Source organism: Heptranchias perlo, chromosome 6 (assembly GCF_035084215.1).
Source record: "Heptranchias perlo isolate sHepPer1 chromosome 6, sHepPer1.hap1, whole genome shotgun sequence".
NCBI classification, from domain to species: Eukaryota; Metazoa; Chordata; class Chondrichthyes; order Hexanchiformes; family Hexanchidae; genus Heptranchias; species Heptranchias perlo.
In genome coordinates this window covers 20,158,176-20,173,138 of record NC_090330.1, presented here as the reverse complement: position 1 = coordinate 20,173,138, position 14,963 = coordinate 20,158,176, and the positions used below count along the sequence as shown (strand labels likewise).

Below are 14,963 nucleotides of genomic sequence, written 5' to 3'. Positions count from 1 at the left end.
TCTAGACTCTCCAGCCAGGGGAAACAGCATCTCAGCATCTATCTTGTCAAGCCCTCTAAGAATTTTATTTGTTTCAATGAGATCACCTCTCGTTCTTCTAAACTCCAACTACTTGCATTTATATGACGCCTTTAACGTAGTAAAATGTCCCAAGAAACTTCACAGGAGCATTATCAAACAAAATTTGACACCGAACCATAGGCCCATTCTTCTCAATCTCTCCTCGAAGGACAACCCTCTCATCCCAGGAATCAATCTAGTGAACCTTCGTTGCACTGCCTCTAAGGCAAGTAAGGGTCTTCCTTAGGCAAGGAGACCAAAACTGCACACAGTACTCCAGGTGTGGTCTCTCCAAAGCCCTGTACAATTGTAGCAAGATTTCCTTACTCTTGTACTCCAACCCCCTTGCAATAAAGGTCAACATACCATTTGCCTTCCTAATTGCTTGCTGTACCTGCATGTTAATTTTCTGTGTTTCATGGACAAGGACACCCAAATCTCTCTGAACACCAACATTTAATAGTTTCTCCCCATTTAAAAAATATTCTGATTTTCTATTCTTCCTACCAAAGTGAATAACCTCACATTTCCCTGCATTACACTCCATCTGCCACCTTCTTGCCCACTCACGTAACCTGTCTATATCCCTTTGCAGACTCTTTGTGTCCTCCTCACAGCTTACTTTCCCACCTAGCTTTGTATCATCAGCAAAATTGGGATACATTACACTAGATCCCCTCATCTAAGTCATTAATATAGATTGTAAATAGCTGAGGCCCAAGCACTGATCCTTGCAGCACCCCACTAGCTCAAAACTGGGCATCCAGGAGGTGCTGTGGGCCATCAGCAGCAGCAGAATTGTATTACAGCACAATCTGTAACCTCATGGCCCGGCATATTCCTCACTCTACCATTACCAACAAGCCAGGGGATCAATCCTGGTTCAATGAGGAGCGTAAAAGAGCATGCCAGGAGCAGCACCAGGCATACCTAAAAATGAGGTGCCAACCTGGTGAAGCTACAACTCAGGACTACATGCATGCTAACCAGTGGAAGCAACATGCTATAGACAGAGCTAAGCAATTCCACAACCAATGAATCAGATCAAAGCTCTGCAGTCCTGCCACATCCAGTCGTGAATGGTGGTGGACAATTAAACAACTAACGGGAGGAGGAGGCTCTGTAAACATCCCCATCCTCAATGATGGTGGAGTCCAGCATGTGAGTGCAAAAGACTAGGCTGAAGCGTTTGCAACCATCTTCAGCCAGAAGTGTCGAGCGGATGATCCATCTCGGCCTCCTCCCGATATCCCCACCATCACAGAAGCCAGTCTTCAGCCAATTCGATTCACTCCACGTGATATCAAGAAACGGCTGAGTGCACTGGATACAGCAAAGGCTATGGGCCCCGACCACATCCCGGCTGTAGTGCTGAAAGACTTGTGCTCCAGAACTAGCCGCGCCTCTAGCCAAGCTGTTCCAGTACAGCTACAACACTGGCATCTACCCAACAATGTGGAAAATTGCCCACGTATGTCCTGTCCACAAAAAGCAGGACAAATCCAATTCGGCCAATTACTGCCCCATCAGTCTACTCTCAAGCATCAGCAAAGTGATGGAACGTGTCGTCGACAGTGCTATCAAGCGGCACTTACTCACTAATAACCTGCTCACCGATGCTCAGTTTGGGTTCCGCCAGGATCACTCGGCTCCAGACCTCATTACAGCCTTGGTCCAAACATGGACAAAAGAGCTGAATTCCAGAGGTGAGGTGAGAGTGACTGCCCTTGACATCGAGGCAGCATTTGACCGAGTGTGGCATCAAGGAGTCCTAGTAAAATTGAAGTCAATGGGAATCAGGGGGAAAACTCTCCAATGGTCGGAGTCATACCTAGCACAAAGGAAGATGGTAGTGGTTGTTGGAGGCCAATCATCTCAGCCCCAGGACATTGCTGCAGGAGTTCCTCAGGGCAGTGTCCTAGGCCCAACCATCTTCAGCTGCTTCATCAATGACCTTCCCTCTATCATAAGGTCATAAATGGGGATGTTCGCTGATGATTGCACAGTGTTCAGCTCCATTCGAAACCCCTCAAATAATGCAGTCCGAGCCTGCATGCAGCAAGACCTGGACAACATCCAGGCTTGGGCTAAGTGGCAAGTAACATTTGCGCCAGACAAGTGCCAAGCAATGACCATCTCCAACAAGAGAGAGTCTAATTACCTCCCCTTGACATTCAACGGCATTACCATCGCTGACTTCCCCACCATCAACAACCTGGGGGTCACCATTGACCAGAAACTTAACTGGACCAGCCATATAAATACTGTGGCTACAAGAGCAGGTCAGAGGCTGGGCATTCTGCGGCGAGTGACTCACCTCCTGACTCCCCAAAGCCTTTCCACCATCTACAAGGCACAAGTCAGGAGTGTGATGGAATATTCTCCATTTGCCTGGATGAGTGCAGCTCCAACAACACTCAAGAAGCTCGACACCATCCAGGACAAAGCAGCCCGCTTGATTGGCACCCCATCCACCACCCTAAACATTCACTCCCTTCACCACCGGCGCACTGTGGCTGCAGTGTGTACCATCCACAGGATGATCTGCAGCAACTCGCCAAGGCTTCTTCGACAGCACCTCCCAAACCTGCGACCTCTACCACCTAGAAGGACAAGAGCAGCAGGCACATGGGAACAACACCACCTGCACATTCCGCTCCAAGTCACACGCCATCCCGACTTGGAAATATATCGCCGTTCCTTCATCGTCGCTGGGTCAAAATCCTGGAATTCCCTTCGTAACAGCACTGTGGGAGAACCTTCACCACAGGACTGCAGCGGTTCAAGAAGGCGGCTCACCACCACCTTCTCAAGGGCAATTAGGGATGGGCAATAAATGCTGGCCTCGCCAGCGATGCCCACATCCCATGAACGAATAAAAAAAAGTTACAGCCTGCCAACCTGAAAATGACCTGTTTATTCCTACTCTCTGCTTTCTGTCCATTAACCAATCCTCTATCCATGCTAATATGTTACCCCTGACCCCATGAGCCCTTATCTTGTGTAACAACCTTTTGTGTGGCACCTTATCGAATGCCTTTTAAAAATCCAAATATAATACATCCACTGGTTCCCCTTTATCTACCCTGCTAGTTACATCCTCAAAAAACTCCCCACTATTTCTAATATGCTTTTTGTGTCTTCTACTGTGAAGATAGATACAAAATATTTGTTTACCTTTCTGCCATTTCTTTATTCCCCATTATAATTTCTCCTGTTTCAGCCTCTAAAGGACCCACGTTTACTTTTGCTACTCTCTTCCTTTTTGTATACTTGTAGAAGTTCTTACAATCCGTTTTTATATTTCTTGCTAGTTTACTCTCATACTCTATTTTCTCCGTTATCATCAATTTTTTGGTCATCCTTTGCTGGTTTCTAAAACTTTCCCAATCCTCAGACTTACTACTCTTCTTGGCAACATTATAAGCCTCTTCTTTTAATCTATTACTAGCCTTAACTTCTTTAGTTAGTCACGGATGGATCACTTTTCCCCTGGTGTTTTTATTTCTCAATGGAATGTATGTTCATTGAGAATTATGAAATATTTCTTAGCAGCAATCACATCATACAACTCCTTAGAGTGTAGGAAACTCCAGAAAGTTCATCTTCAATTTGTAGACAAAAGCTTGAACTCACAAGGAAAACCTTACTAAGGATGAATTACAGCGATAACAGGGATGAACTTTCAAACAAATAATCAATCCATACATATTGTAATTCACTTTGCCTATCATTTTCCATTTGAGAGTAATTTATGTTTTATTTCTCTAACCAACATATTTATTACAAATAATTTTCACTTGTGGGGGAGTCCAAAACTAGAGGTCATAAATATAAAATAGTCACCAATAAATGCAATAAGGAATTCAGGAGGCACTTCTTTAGCCAGAGTGGTTAGCATGTGGAACTTGCTACCACATGGAGTAGTTGAGGCGAATAGCATAGATGCATTTAAGGGGAAGCTAGACAAAAACATGTGAGGGAGAAAGGAATAGAAGGGTTCATTTCTAGAGGGATAGAATTGAAAAGCAAAGAAGTTATGTTAAACATGTATACAACCTTGGTTTAGACCACACTTGGAATATTGTGCACAGTTCTGATCTCCATATTATGGAAAGGATGTAGAGGCATTGGAGAGGGTGCAAAAAAAGATTCTCAAGGATGATACCATAACTGAGAAGATATCCTCATCAGGAAAGGCTGAACAGGCTGGGGCGCTTTTCTCTAGAAAAGAGAAGGCTGAGGGGTGACCTGATAGAGGTCTTTAAGATAATGATAGGGTTTGATAGGGTAGACATAGAGAAAACGTTTCCACCTGTGGGGGAGTCCAAAACTAGAGGTTATAAATATAAAATCGTCGCTAGTAAATTCAATAGGGAATTCAGGAGAAATTTCTTTACTCAGAGTGGTAAGAATGTGGAACGCGCTACCGCAAGGAGTGGTTGATGCAAATAGCATTACATGGTGACTCAAAGGCTTAAAATGGTAAAATGCTTTCAGATAGTTTGAAATTGCCCAATTTTCTAAACAACAGCCACCTGTACGTATAATTTTATACAGTATTTTTAAAAATATCTACACTGAGATTGAGAAGTTCCCAAATCAACAACAACTTACATTTATATAGCACCTTTAATGTAAGAAACATCCCATGGCACTTCACAGAAGCAGAATCAGACAAAAATTGACACCGAGCCAAAGGAAGAGACATTAGGACAAGTGACCAAATGTTTGGCTAAAGAGGTAGGTTTTAAGCCAGCGTCTTAAAAGAGGAGAGAAAGGTACCAAGGCAAAGAGGTTTGGGGAGGAAATTCCAGAGTTTAGGGCCTAGATGGCTGAAGGCATGGCCACCAATGGTGGGGTGAAGGAAGTAGGGGATGCACAAGAGGCGAGAGTTGGAGGAATGCAGAGTTCTTGGAGGACTGTCGGGCTGGACGAGGTTACAGAGATAGGGAGGGGCGAGGCCATTGAGGGATTTGAACATGAGGATGAAAATTTTAAAATAGAATCTATTCTCATACTACAGAATTTCTTGGACTTGCTGCAGAAATTGGCATTGAGATGCCCTGCCACATTATGCTCAATTCCCCATCCAATAATGCAGACCAATGAATTGTTCCCAGGCTTCTCCCAATGCTAAGTATGCTGGCTGCTATGTGAGAACCCAGTGTAATTTGCTCTGCATTCTCCCCATTCTCATCCTTCACCTCCACACAACACCCCCCTCCCAGTACCCAACGTCTCCACCCCATGCGCAGCTGACATTGAAACTCCCCGTATCCCACCATTCTATGGCATATTAGATTGCAGCATTAACGTACTGTATAATTGGGATGAAATTCTGCCTTCTGATAATTTTACTAGGATTTCTCCTGTTTCGTACTAATGCTGTTTTTTTCCAGTAAAATTATCAACCTGAGGAATTTCACCCCCACTATTTTGTTTTAAATTACATCAAATAAAGAATTAGAATCAGTGGTTTGGATTTGAACATCAGTTTTACAGGACCATGGGAAAAGGATATAGAAGATGGATTTATAGAAGTGTGATGTTTCTGAAGCGTTTGCTGGTAAAGCCTGACCTTTTTCCAATTCCAGCTGCCTGTTCTTCAAAGAAAACAATCTGCGACAACAGTAAAGTGATACAGCACTCCTACAGTAATAACAAAAGGAAGGTAGTTTAGTGGCTAAATCCCCTCAGCATTTTCAATTTGAACAGTGCAAAATGTAGATAACAACTTATCTTCAGCATTTTAATTTAGTAAAGATTAAAATACTTAGAATTATACAACAAAACGCTAAAAACACACTGCGCACCAACCAAATGATAAAGATAAACCCATACAAAAAAAATGAACAGGTACTATTAAAAAGTAATGAAGGATGGCAGTGTTTTTTTTGACGTTGTGACTATAATTTTCAATAGCATTGTAATATGCCCACTGGCGGTCTCACTTTAGTTAAGCTTGAGAATATTATTTTTGAATTTTAACCCACTTATGATTACTGTAACTTATAATAAAAAAACAAAATTATTCTAGATTTTACAGTAACATCCCTGGAATGACAAACACTTCTTACCGAGTTTTTTTTTATACGTTTGTCAGTTTAGTTTATTTTTCTTAATACATTTTATGCCACTTATTCTACTTTCTCAGGCTATCTATCCTTCCTACACTCTTGCTCTCAGCCAGATCGGGTACTGGGTTAAAACGGTCCCTCCCATTCACTAAAAGCTTCTCATTTATTCAGTGTTGTGACAACCCAAGTGAAATCACCAACTCACTACTGGGCGGGAGGGTGGAAGGCAGGAGATGCACAATTATGCCAGCTGAGGCTGAATGTGAACCATATCCCCCAGTCCACAATACTTGATTTTCCTCGGCTACAAAACTTAGAAATATTCATTAAAATTATCTTTTTCTACACTAATGAAAAAAAATAAAGCATTATGAATAAAACTGTTCATGATCCTCCATATGAAATGATAAATATTTTCACTAGTGCGTTGGACCAAGTAACTAATCACGAGTATTACGTAGAATGTACAGCACAGAAACAGGGCATCCGGCCCAAATGGTCTATGTCGATGTTAATGCTCCACATGAGCCTCCTCCCTCCCTACTTCATCTAACCCTATCAGCATATCCTTCTATTCCTTTCTCCCTCAAGTGTTTATCTAGCTTCCCCTTAAATGCATCTATGCTAGTATCCTCAACTACTCCTTGTGGTAGCGAGTGCCACATTCCAACCACTCTCTAGGTAAAGAAGTTTCTCCTGAATTCCTTATTGGTTATATTAGTGACTATCTTATATTTATGGCCTCTAGTTCTGGTCTCCCCCACAAGTGGAAATATCTTCTCTACGTCTATCCTATCAAATCCTTTCATAATTTTGAAGACCTCTATCAGGTCGCCCCTCAGTCTTCTCTTTTCTAGAGAAAAGAGCCCCAGTCTGCTCACTCTATCCTGACAGGTATAACCTCTCAGTTGTATAGTGATGGTCAGCTGCTTTGTTGATGTCCCGTTGTCGCTGAGAGATGAGATCAGTGGAAATACAATTTTTGTTTCTAGTTATTGTTCTGTACAAGTATTGCAAAGTCCTATGGCCGATCCTTCTAATAATGGGTACTCCTGACTTCTTCTGCACAGAAGTGTCACCCTATCCCCTTCAACGTGAAAGCTGAGCTGTACAGGCCAGCTAAATCCTGTGTCAAATTGGCAACATTTGAAATATATAGATGTTTCAAATGGTGTGCAATCTTTTCAGAAGTCAAATAGGTTATTTTAGCAAAATATTGGAAATAATAATTCTTTTAACTTCACATAATGACAAACAAGTGCCTTGCAATTGAAACTATTTTCAAGAAACTTACATGTTTTTTTTGGTCTCTCCAAAGTAATCTATGTGTACTAAGAAGAAGTGTCCCTAAGTCAAATTTTGTCTGCAATAAAAAAAAAATTACATTTTATCAGCACAGGAATTGACATCAATAGATATGTTTTCCACAACACCAGATATCCCATGGCATAGCTCATTGTGCGTTGGAGGTTTTATATGAAGACAGGTGTTATGCAAAGTAGTATTACCAGGGACAATGGTAATATTACTTTGGAATCTGGCAATACTGGGATGGGGTCTGGCAGTATTTTAGGTGGGCTCTCAGGGTCTGGGTGCTCTGGGAGAGGGTTCCAATTTCTATTTTAAAAAATCATTCAAACTCAAAAAGGGTCCAGAAGAGATTTTTTTGACTGGATATATACAATCGAAAGAGATGATTGGATTTTTTTTAAGTCATTCTCTGTAAACAATCTCTGTTTTCCTTTCCAACCAGCAAAAAAAAACGAACAGCTGTTTTTATTCTCATTACTGTCTGTCACATAATATCTGTTCCTGTTCACACATGCTGCTTCTGTTCTGAGGAGTTCATAACAGAAAAGCACAATTACAATTTATTTATATAAATACATCACTTGCCTGAAATAAAAGCTCTGAAAATTCTGTTTCTTTCAAAGTCTTTTGGAAAAAGCAAAGAAACTCTCAAATCCTGATATGCAGATTTCACTCTGGAAATTTCTGCAAACCGCAGAATGCACAATTGTGTTTGAAAGATCTCTCTTAACTGCTGTGGGTTAAAATATCCAGTCAAAGACTGGGCTTTTGAGACAGACCGAGGCCAGAATGAAGGTATTAAAAGAGACAAAAATACAATTCAATGGATAAATTAAACCATGTTATTTTTTGAATTTTTAATTTTGTTTAAACTCTTATTTTGGAAATAGAAATTTCAGGTAATCAAATGGCAGATCAAAAATATTCATATAAAGGTTGACAATTCTGTTCCATGATGCTACCTGGTGGCCAGAACATGGAACAGCCATAGGCTGTCACATTAATGGAAAATTCTATTAAAAATGACAAGCATCGTACCATAGGGCAGGGATCACTGGATCAATTAATACTGAAAAACCTGTAGGCAAGGTTGACAGTACTTTTAAATGAAAAGATGACAGAACTTAGATTTTTAATAGTATATATAAATTAAAAACACTAATTTCAGGGCAGGAAATCCTGAAGGTGACAGGTTTGTGTTTTATTTTGCAATGTTTTTTTAAAAAACTTTAATGTGGGGCAGTTGAAATGTTAAAAGAACGACTCCCACCTTGTCTGGAGGGGTGCGAAGCAGAGGCTTAATACTTTTCTGCAGGGAGGGAGAAAACACATTTCCATGCTAGCTACCACCCGTGGATGTTCTTACACATCTCCAAGTGACTGGCTACTGCAGCATCTTCAGAGATCCAGGAGCAGGCTACTTTTCACAACTTCTCGAGGGAAAAATGGTGTTTGGTGAGGGGAGGTAAAAAGAGAAGTAATATATGCTTCCACGGCAGAGGTTATCCTGGGACATAAACACTTTTATTTTATTCCATACCAAGGCTGCATCTAGGAGGTGCAAGGCCTGGGAGGGTATGCAGTACCACTCTACTGCTTTACAGCAGCAATTTGAGGTAAGGGCCCTATTCAGTTGTTTTTAAAAAATAATTTTTGTTATTTTGTTACCTGTATTTTTAACTTTCTGGGGGAATAGATTCTCCTGTTCTAGCAAACAACAAAATTTGAAGTGCCCAGCCAGACCCTGTATATCTTAGAAAAAATAGAGACCTTCATACCAAATATAATGGGCTCTCCTACTTGCCACAAATGCTTTAAGTATCTACAAAGACAGAATCAGCTACGGCAGCTTTTATACTGAACTTAGAGGAATGCTTTAAAAAAATCTTTCCACTAGCAAATGCAGGAGGCTCATATTTGAGTTCTTGCTGGCTGCACAAGACCTGTGTCTTGGGAGCCAGCAGCACTAGTATAACTCTAAGACCAGTATAAAGCAATCTTATTTTCTAGCTGCTGGTTTGGCTTGGGAAAACCCCATTGCTGGCCCATAAGGACAGGCTGAGCACTCACCTTTCCCACCGATAGAAAACATGGCAGCTGGTAACAGCGCTTATTGGGCTTTTTATATCAAAAGCCGGGTCTAGGGAAGGTGGCCTAGTAACACCGCGCTCCAGAATTTATTTTCGTCCCTGAGAATCGACGGCAGAGGTGGAGCACAAGTGCAAAGTTGCCAGGACGAATTGGCCACTGGCACACATGCATAAGCAATTAATGACGCTACAACACACAAAATGCACACGGGACATGGGTATGTGCCATGATGACATCAAGAGGGGACGTGCCTAGCTGGCACTGCCACCAGTGCCTTTACAAGGCACAGGTAGATGGGCTACAGGAAAACAGTTCGCCCTGGCCACAGATCTAACCAAATCTGGCAGTTTTAGCTTCATCAGGTAGCTGGAGCCAATGACCAAAAAACAATATAAAAGCATCTTTTAATTTGATGCCTTCGACACTGCCTCGCCTTGGAGAGCATCTCCCCCCCGCCCCCAGGTTACAGTATCCCACATTTTCACCAGGCATAGCCGTTAGGGAATATGGCAAATGTCATGGCAATGAACCCTTTAAATAGCAAAACGTTCAGATTAAATTAAATGTTTTGTGAAATTTTTAATGTTTTTATTACATTTCATTCATACGAGAATCAGATCTTCCTTGAAGCTGCTGGTGGTCTTTGTAAATTATCTTTTTAATTTCCCTCATAACACGGCTCCGGGTTATTAAACGATGATGAAGGTTTCAAGGACCGGGCCTAACTCTGCCCCGGACTCGCGTACTCTGGGGGCCACGCTGAGCACAGCACAGCACAGCCCTGCTCACTTTACCTTTTCGTCACCGTCGTACAACCGGACCCCGCGCTGCTGTATCACCAGAGTCTCGTTAATGTCCAACAGGCCGCTCGCCCACACGAAGCGGTCCATCACCGACCGACCAGGACCCGAACCCGGACCCAAACCAGGCAGGGCTGCCTCACTTCCTGTACCAGCAACGCCTACGACACCACCACCTGCCGGATGGTGCGCCTCACAGCAACAACACCGCCACTTGCTGGAACGTCATTTCAACAGAACCATCATCATTGCAGAGCACTGCTCCTGTAAGAGTGTTGCTGCAACACTGCCTCAACTTGTTCCCTCTTTGGATGCAACAGCGTTTCTTACAGACTAACGGAGTTTTACAGCACAGGAAAGTGCCCACCACGCGTGCACCAGCTCTCTGAGTTACCACTTAGTCACATTCCCCTGTCCAAATAGTCTTTTTATTTTTTCTCTCTCAATATTTATCCATTTTAAAAGCCCCTATGGGTTCTTTTTCTATCACCGTATCTGGTAGGGCACTCCACATCCTAACAAATCTCTGTGCAAAGTCAATTTTGCTAATCTCTTGCAAAAGCAAAATAATGCAGATGCTGGAAATCTGAAATAAAAACAGAAAATGCTGGAAAAGCTCAGCAAGTGAGGCAGCATTTGTGGAGAAAGAAACAGAGTTAACATTTCAGGTCGAAGACCTTTCATCAGAACTGGAAGATGTCAAATGTCTAACATCTGACAAAAGGTCTTTGACCTGAAACGTTAACTCTGCTTCTTTCTCCACAGATGCTGCCTCTCTTGCTGAGCTTTTCCAGCATTTTCTGTTTTTATCTTCTAATCTCTTACTAGGTTTGTTTGGTGTTCACAAATTTATGCCCTCTGGTTACTGACTGACTAGTCCCTGCATAATTTTGAATGCCTATACCAAAACCCCCCTTCATCTCCATTCTGGTGAAAGCGCCCCAGCTTCTTTAATGTCTCCTCATAACTAACTCCTCTCAACCATGATATCATGGTAAACCTCTTCTCTACTCATTCAATGACCTTAACATCTTTCCTAACTGGAGTGCAGAGAGGAAAATCTTGCAAGGAGGATCACACACTATTAACAGAGCCCACCTGATTTTGCTCCATTAACTTAAATGGAAGGAAAATCTGGCGGGTTCTGCAAGAGATATGCGAGTCCTCCCTACAAGATTTTCCTCTCTGTGTTTCACCCAGATGATGCTTAATGACCAGGTCGTAAGGACAAAAATCTACCCCAATATTCCAACTACGGCTTAACCAAGGATGTGTACAGCTTTAGCATTACATATGCTTTTGAACTCTATGTCCCTATCCTGTTCTGTGCTATCCAATGCTTGCTGACCTATATTGGCTCCCTGTCTGGCAACACCTCAATTCTAAAAATTCTCATCCTTGTTTTCAAATCCCTCCATGGCTTTGCCCTTCCCTATCTCTGTCCCTTCCTCCGACCCTACAACCCTCCGAGATCTCTGGGCTCCTCCAATTCTTGCCTCTTGCGCATCCCCAATTTTCATCACTCCACCATACCTTCACCTGTCTAGGCCGTAAGTGCTGGAATTCCCTCCCTAAACCTCTCTGTCTCTCTACTTTCTCTCTTCCTTTAAGACGCTCCTTAAAACCTACCTCTTTGTCACCCACCCTAATATCTCGTAATGTGGCTCAGTGTCAAATTTTGTTTGATAACGCACCTGTGAAGGAACTTGGGACATTTTACAACATTAAAGGTGCTATATAATTGCAAGTTATTGTTTTTGTTCTCAGTTTGCCTGTCGGTACACCTGTGCTATCCTTTCAATGCAGCAGTGCCCCTGCCGTTGAGACATATTGTAATATTATTGTTACAGTTTTCTTTATTTTAAACAATGGTCTAACAGTGAATCCCATAAGCATAACGTGTTCTCTGTGATCTGGACCCTTTCTATACTCTGTCCTTGTGGAGATGTGTCAATGAGGGGCTATCAATAGTAGTAATCTGCCTGCTGGATTTAATATAGACTTGTTATATGCCATCAAATTCTCTGAAATTGTGTTATTACTGTAGAGACCAAAGATTTATAAAGCAAAACAACTAATGTTTTTTATTTATGAATATGTGATAAAGCACTAAAACATGACAAAAATTCAGGGAAAAGTATTTTAAAAAAATTTAACAGTTGTGTTTTCTCTGTTTCTTTGTCTCACTCTCTAATGCTGATGTATACTGTTCACAATGGTGTGATACAGACCCATTTTTGAAGCAAGCAGAGTGGAGCTATAATGTCTACTCAGGGAAAGGAGAGCTCCCCACATTTATACTGACCAACATAACACACTATAGACATGTGGTTTCATTCCTCTGTGCACTATTCTAGCACATTTGCATTAAAGCCCTCTTTGAACTATTTCAATTTAGTCATTAATCTGCTTAATACAGTTGACTGTATTCAAATGACAAGAATTTAACATCACTAAGTTAATGGCTGCTAAAAATAACACAGAGAAAATTAAACCCTAAAGTCTTATGTCCTATGTAGATGTTTATGCATCATATCACAGATGCCGATGTGATATCCTGACTATTGTCTTCAAGTCCATTCTACGCTGCTTTGTGATGCTAAAGGTCACTGATTATTTTCAGTTATGTTTCCACACAAACATCATAAATAGTAGAGTCATTGGATGGGTGGGAGTGAATTACAAAGCAGTAATGCAATTGAGGGGCTCAGAGGTCATAATGAATGAACCGTTTGTTCATTCATTTGATCTCGAAGATTGAATTGCTGCCACCTAGCGTTTGTTTACAGTATATAGATCTGTTAAACTATTTTCTGGTCTGCTGGTCTTCTTCCCATCTTCCACACTCCATAAACTTAAGCTCATCCAAATCTCTGCTACTCATATCCTAACCCACACCGTTCTGCTTGCCCATCAACCCTGTGCTCGCTGATCTACATTGACTCCTGATCCACCGACACTATGATTTTAAAATTCTCATCCTCATGTTCAAATCCATTCATGGCCTTGCCCCTCCCTGTCTCTGTAACCTCATCTAGCCCTACAACCCTCCAAGAACTCTATGTCACTTCAACTCTGACCTTGTGCATCCCCCACTCCCTTCGCCCCGCCATGGTAGCTGTGCCTCCAGCCTTTTAGGCCCTAAGCTCAGGAATTGCCTCATTAAACCTCTCCAAATCTCAATCCTCCTTTAAGAACCTCCTTAAAATTTACCTCTTTGACCAAGCTTTTAGTCATTTATGCTAATATCTGCTTCTTTGGCTCGATGTCAACTTTTGGTTTCTTACGCTCCTGTGAAGCGCCTTGTGACTATGTTGTATGTTAGAGGTGCTATAGAAAATTTTCATCCTTGTTTTCAAATCCCTCCATGGCCTCACCCCTCCCTATCTCTGTAACCTCCCTCAGCCCTACAACCCTCCAAGATCTCTACGCTCCTCCAATTCTGACCTCTTGTGCAGCCCCGAATTTAATCGCACCACCATTGGCAGCCGTCCAGGCCCTAAGCTCTGGAATTCCCACCCTAAACTTCTCTGCCTCTTTACCACTATCTCATCCTTTAAGATGCTCCGTATTACCTACCTTTTTGACCAAGCTTTTGGTCACCTACTCTAATATCGTCTTGTGTGTCTCTGTGTCAAGTTTTATATGGTAATGCTCATGTGAAATGCCTTGGGACGTTTTACTACATTAAAGGCGCTGTATAAATGCAAGTTGTTGTATAAATGCAAGTTGTTGTTGCTGAATGAGTATGGGGATCGAGGACTGGGGGTTTGGGGCTTGTGCAAGGAGAAAGAGGGAGACTGAGGGTCGGGGGATTGGGGCTTGAGCGGGGTGGTGGGGAGAGGCAGACTGGGGAATGGGTTGGGTGAGGGGACCAGCATTTTCTGCAGAGCTGGAAGCAGCAATAACGTGGTGAGTGGAAATGGAGCCATGAGAGGAGCAGCCAGTAAAGGGGTGAGTGAAACCTGGGGACTTTACTATGGGTAAATAGGGAGAGAGACTTAAGATTCCCACTGGAAAAACCAAGGGGGGAGAAGGATAATTTTTGAACAAAGGGCTGTTGTATCATGGGATGCTTCACCATAAGTGGCTATTGAGGTAGAGACCAGAAAATCATTTAAAAGGGAATGGGATAAATATTTGAAAAGGAAGAATGTAATAGGATCTGGGGGAATGGAGTTACAGGAGAGTGCGTCGACACTGGGGATTGAATGATCTCCTCCTGTATTGTAACTTCTATCATTCCCCAGGGATCAGTACTAGGACCACTGCTTTTCTTGATATATATTAATGACTTGGACTTGGGTGTACAGGTCACAATTTCAAAATTTTCAGATGACACAAAACTTCGAAGTGTAGTGAACAGTGAGGATAGTGATGGACTTCAAGAGGACACAGACAGGCTGGTGGAATGGGCGGACGCATGGCAGATGAAATTTAACGCAGAGAAGTGTGAAGTGATACATTTTGATAGGAAGAACGAGGAGAGGCAATATAAACTAAAGGGTACAATTCTAAAGAGGGTGCAGAAACAGAGAAACAGACCTACAGGAATATGTGCACAAATCACTGAAGCTGTCAATGCAGGTTGAGAAAGCGGTTAAAAAAGCATACGGGATCT

The 14,963-nt window shown here is 42.2% G+C and overlaps 1 protein-coding gene across 2 annotated transcripts in view; it reads right to left on the bottom strand.

Annotated features, from left to right (window-relative positions):
• vps36 (vacuolar protein sorting 36 homolog) overlaps window positions 1–10,485 on the bottom strand; it is a 48,187-nt gene extending 37,702 nt beyond the window's left edge. For both annotated transcript variants that reach the window (XM_067985877.1, XM_067985878.1), the window contains exons 1-3: window positions 10,337–10,485; window positions 7,435–7,503; window positions 5,642–5,712 (exon numbers count right to left, since the gene is read on the bottom strand). In XM_067985877.1, coding sequence (XP_067841978.1) covers window positions 5,642–5,712; window positions 7,435–7,503; window positions 10,337–10,432 — 236 coding nt within the window. In that variant the 5' untranslated portion in view covers window positions 10,433–10,485. The remainder of the gene's footprint in view (window positions 1–5,641; window positions 5,713–7,434; window positions 7,504–10,336) is intronic.
• Window positions 10,486–14,963: the final 4,478 nt, after the last annotated feature.